Source organism: Apaloderma vittatum, unplaced genomic scaffold (assembly GCF_000703405.1).
Source record: "Apaloderma vittatum isolate BGI_N311 unplaced genomic scaffold, ASM70340v1 scaffold13193, whole genome shotgun sequence".
Taxonomy (NCBI): domain Eukaryota; kingdom Metazoa; phylum Chordata; class Aves; order Trogoniformes; family Trogonidae; genus Apaloderma; species Apaloderma vittatum.
Genome location: NW_009706473.1, coordinates 6,111 through 10,793, shown reverse-complemented (window position 1 = coordinate 10,793; position 4,683 = coordinate 6,111). Strand labels below are relative to the sequence as shown.

The 4,683-nt window shown below is 40.4% G+C and overlaps 1 protein-coding gene across 1 annotated transcript in view; it reads right to left on the bottom strand.

Moving 5' to 3' along the window:
* Positions 1–695: 695 nt before the first annotated feature.
* The window catches only part of MAGT1 (magnesium transporter 1), an 8,952-nt gene continuing 4,964 nt past the window's right edge, over positions 696–4,683 (bottom strand). The window contains exons 6-9 of the mRNA XM_009865812.1: positions 3,971–4,034; positions 2,631–2,705; positions 2,089–2,179; positions 696–948 (exon numbers count right to left, since the gene is read on the bottom strand). Of these exons, the coding sequence (XP_009864114.1) occupies positions 933–948; positions 2,089–2,179; positions 2,631–2,705; positions 3,971–4,034 (246 nt within the window). The 3' untranslated portion in view covers positions 696–932. The remainder of the gene's footprint in view (positions 949–2,088; positions 2,180–2,630; positions 2,706–3,970; positions 4,035–4,683) is intronic.

Below are 4,683 nucleotides of genomic sequence, written 5' to 3'. Positions count from 1 at the left end.
CCTGGGATTAGATACCCCATATCCTCCCCAAGGATAAGAACTTGGAGAAAATAAATGGAGAATGTAAGAACTTACGTAGTGACCAAAAATCTGGTATCTGTCAGGTTTGTCAGGGTGCTGAGCAGTAACTTGAAAGCCAGTTGGCAAGCTTAATTCCCACTACAGGTAGCTAGTTACCTTCGTAGTTTTGCTTTGTGAGAGTATGAGTGTTGGTCAATATAAGAATTTTTTTTTTGCTCTGAGGCAATGTTATGACTTAATGCAGTTCCAGCATTTGGCAAAGAAATTTTTTAATGAATAACTGAATTAGTAACTCAGTTCCACCTGCTGAAACTCTCCCTGCATCTGCCAGACAACCTCTTTTATCGTACAGCAGTTCAGTACTCTTCTCAAAAATGAGATACAGCTCTAGGATATGCACGCTCCACACTGAAATTTGGAGCATGCTCCAAGGGTCAGACACAGACTGAAGGAAAAGATTTCCGGGTGCATGAGGATGTTTTCTCAAGCATGAAAAGGCAAGTCAAAGAAGATATTGTCACCTGCTATGCACAAACAGGAAATAAAGTGATAAATGTTTGTGAGGAAAAGAAACGTACGGAAAACAGGTTATCCAACAGGATTTAAGTTACCGTTTCTAGTTAGTCTGTGAAAATGTAGTTTTAAGCATTAAGTTCTGAAACTCACTAGAAGTAGTTGTTTAAGAAGATGTAAAGCTCATGAGAAAGAGATTGCATCTTAATACTCTGTGTCCTTCAGAGCAAATTGCTTGTTATATGTAAGGCACTACACGTCGTCTTTGGTTCAGTGTTTAACTATCTCATTCCGTGTAAAGAGAGGTAGCACGAACCATACACGTATTCAGCTCTTCCGTTCCAGTACGCGCAATTTCAGAGTCGCGATCTTTCCAACGTTACAGGTTCTGGAATCCTTTAACTCATTAGGAAACTGCGGGAACAAAATAACAGACATTAATCTTAAAAGAAACATGGGTGTACAACATTCCACTTAGCTTTCATATATGCTGAGAAAACGTGAGTGAGAAACTGGGCTTGATGCAATTGCAACGTAAGCAGCCTTGGAGAAGTTGCTTTAAGCACTTCTTTCAGTTACTCAAAACCTGAATCAACCACAACTTATCTACAACAAAACACATAAGATCGTTGCATAGACTTGAATAAAAGCTGAACAGTTATTCCACAGAGAAGAAGTTCAGGTCTCTTCCGGTCTTGAGAAAAGTCTTAATGAAATAAATTTATTATTTAAATATTTTTCAGTAAGAACTGCCTTCTCATAGAAAGGGTATAATATTTGCCTATGGGATTTGCCTATAGGATTAACCTTCCAGACAAATTAAACTGTTTTCAGAAGTTAAGATGGTAGAAGCTGGTCTCTCAACATGTATTTATTCCTTCAAAATGAACCACACAACGTTATACATATATATATATATATATATGATCCGTAGAGATAAGTGGTCAGTTCTAGACTCTTGACAGAAACTATCCCAAAATGTACACAACTTGAAAGCATCAACCATACTACTTGTTCTCAAAAAAAGGATTAAAAATCAAGATGTATGGATGTGGAGGAAGAGGGAAGTAGAGAAACGGAGAGACACTTGTTTCTAGGATAAACTGGCTGAGATAACACTATGGAAGTAGAACTATTTTACAGTAAGTAATGGCATGAAAAGGAGAGTACCACAACAGTCCAGGAAATATTCGGCCAGACCAAAAACCCGTGATATTTGAACACGGCTACTTCCAATGATTACACTGACCAATATTGCTACTCTTTGAGAATCAAGTGAAATGCTTTTAAAAGAGTATTTCCCACCAAATTGGATTTCAGAGAACAGGCCCTTTGGCTATTTCTCCATCCTGGTTTATATCAATATTACCAGACAAGGAAATACCAGTCAGCAGGAACAGATTCATTCATAAGCCTGTATAAAAACCTTCCAGCGTCACTCTCAACCTTTAAGTCCTCATTCGCGTTTAGCCGCTTCTTTCAAAGAAGCCCCTGGTGTTGTGGCTGTATTGCCACGCACAGGAAAAGGGTGACTGAAGCAGCCAAAAGAGGTACCTGTACGGGTAGCCGTGGTATTTGAATCTGAAGACGGACAGCAACCAGCTGAAGAACAACACCACCAGGCCAATCCCAGCGATGCACATAACTGCAAGAGAGGCAGAATAAGATCCTGGTGACAGCTGTCCCCCAAAACACTGCGGTGACCAGGGGTTTTAAAATCATTCTGTAATATTTAGAGGTTGATCAGATGAGACCTTAATCGAAGTCACTGAAAACAATTAAAACAACATCAATTCTCTTTCAAATTTCTACTGGAAATCATTTTTATGCCATTGCTTTAAGAGGAAGTAAGTCCTTTCCCTCCCTTACTAGCAAAAGGCTGCAAATCGTCTTTAGGTCTCCCAAAAGGGTTGTGAGTTTCTCTTGCAGCTTGCTAAGCAACTCCGAATGCTGCCAAAAACTCAAACGATTCGCTTCTGCTTAAAGGTGGGAAGCGTACGAAAACACACACAGTGCAAAAGCATTTCTGTTAAACAGCGCATCCAAAATCTTTACTTACTATGCCTTCTCTTAGAAAGAAAAGTAGTTGTACTTACTTTTCCTTTTCCCCACATCCATGTCAGAAGTAGCAGCTTCGTGGAGGAGTACCATTCCTAAAGTCACACCACCATCTATGAACGGTATTTAAGGCTAAATCAACAATATTGACTCAATAAGCCACTTGTTCCTGACCTCGTCAGCTCAGCTCCCACACCGTACCCACGGCTGAGGGACTGGGTCCATAATGTGATGGATAATCATCCACAAGCATTTCTAGCTTAAATTTGACTGTATGCATCAGAAGGAAAGTAACAACTACAAAAACATCAGAAGTCCTCCTTCAAATGGAAGTTTTGAAAAAAAAAAAATCTTTGATAGTGAATACAAAGCAAAAGAGTAAAGTTCTTTTAACAGCAGCATATTTAAACATCAGTTGCTTACTTTATATTTATTTTAGTACAAAAAACCTCAACGCATCACTTGCTGAAATTGGGATTTTTAACAGTCAAAACAAGAAAAGGGAGACGTTAGCAGAAGTCACTGCTATTGCAACAGAGGAGACCTGATAATTATTGTCAAGCACTGAAGACAACAGGTACTCTTAATGAACTTTTGTCATGATGTGCCTGTAGTAAGCCTGCTATTCGGCATACCTGTGTACTATAAAATGTAAACAATTTGGGACTGCCACACCACCAGAAAAAAATATTAAATAAAATACAAAATCCTGAATAAAAAAAAAAAAACCAAAAGAACGCACAGGCTGACATAGGTGACAAGACAAGGAAGAAAAGCTTGAGTCGGAGATGACTAAAGTTACAGATGATGGATCGAAGACATGCATGTGGGAACAGACCAGAAGAACGTCGAACTGAGTATTCTGATGACCCCAAAGAAACATTTTAGTACGAATGAAAAAAGTAAAAGCTCTCAATCTGCAAGCTTCCGCTTACCTTTCCTGATGGCAAAATACTGGCATGGAAAAATCCTCAATCATTAGCCTGAATGAGCAGTAAGATTAACGGTCAAGAAGGCAAGGAAAGAAACAAAGGAAGATCAGCAACAGAGGAAAACACCAGAGCAACAACAAAGTGAGACTGAAGAGAGACAGGCACAGAGGAACAGGGGCTGTCCTGACAAATCTTACGATTCCACAAAGACCCACATCTTTAACGCTGAAGAAAGAAGATGGCGAGAAAGCAGCAAACAGTTTTCCACTTTCAGGATCACCGGCACAGGAAAAGCGTAGTTGTCAACACTGAAAGGTTCTACAAGCTCCTGCATCAGTACTGGGTGACAGTGATGAGCCTTGGCAAAGTACTCCCACAGCAAAGGCAGCGGCGTAAGCGAACAGAAAAATCGTCCCCAAGCACATGCTTCGCAGCAGGAAGGATACTGAACAGCAGAACAATGTGTGTTTCTGCCACAAATTGGGCTTGGCTGCTCCCATGGATATAGTTCTGTAAGAGACAAAGAGTAATTGAATTTAGAAAAGACTGGAGTCAACATGATTAACCCCAGCTCCAAGAGCCTGGAAGCGGGTTTTGAGCTGTCTCTTTCAGGAGACAGAAGAGAAGTTGGAGCACAAAGGATTTCATCTGCTGAATGGTTTTGAGGGGCAGCTGCGACAGTATCAAAAATTCTTCTTCTATTAACACGCACAATCGGCTCAAAGTACGGTTCAGATCCAGATTCCCTCTTCAGCAGCATAAAATATCAGAATTATGCCTTCCTGCACCCACTGTGATCCAGGTCTGACCCATTCCCCGACTTCCATTTCTTTGGTTCCGTGCACGGCTCCTCAGCTCGGGGACAGGGCCTTGAATCTATGCCTGATCCCTACTCACTTGGCTCCAGACCCAAGCGTTCGAAAACTTTTTTGTGGCATACCAGGAAAAGGAACTTCACTACCGATACCACTGAAGCTTTATTCTTCAGTCTCAAAAACACTTAGGAATGATGTAAATAGAAGAATCAAAAAGAAGTGCTTTCAAGAACGCATTTGAAGCATGAGAACTTCCACTGAGTAAGCTGGCTCAGTTTAATTGACATTAACAATTTGCTAACCAACTGGGTTAACACAAAATTTGAAATTTGTGAGAGAATGCC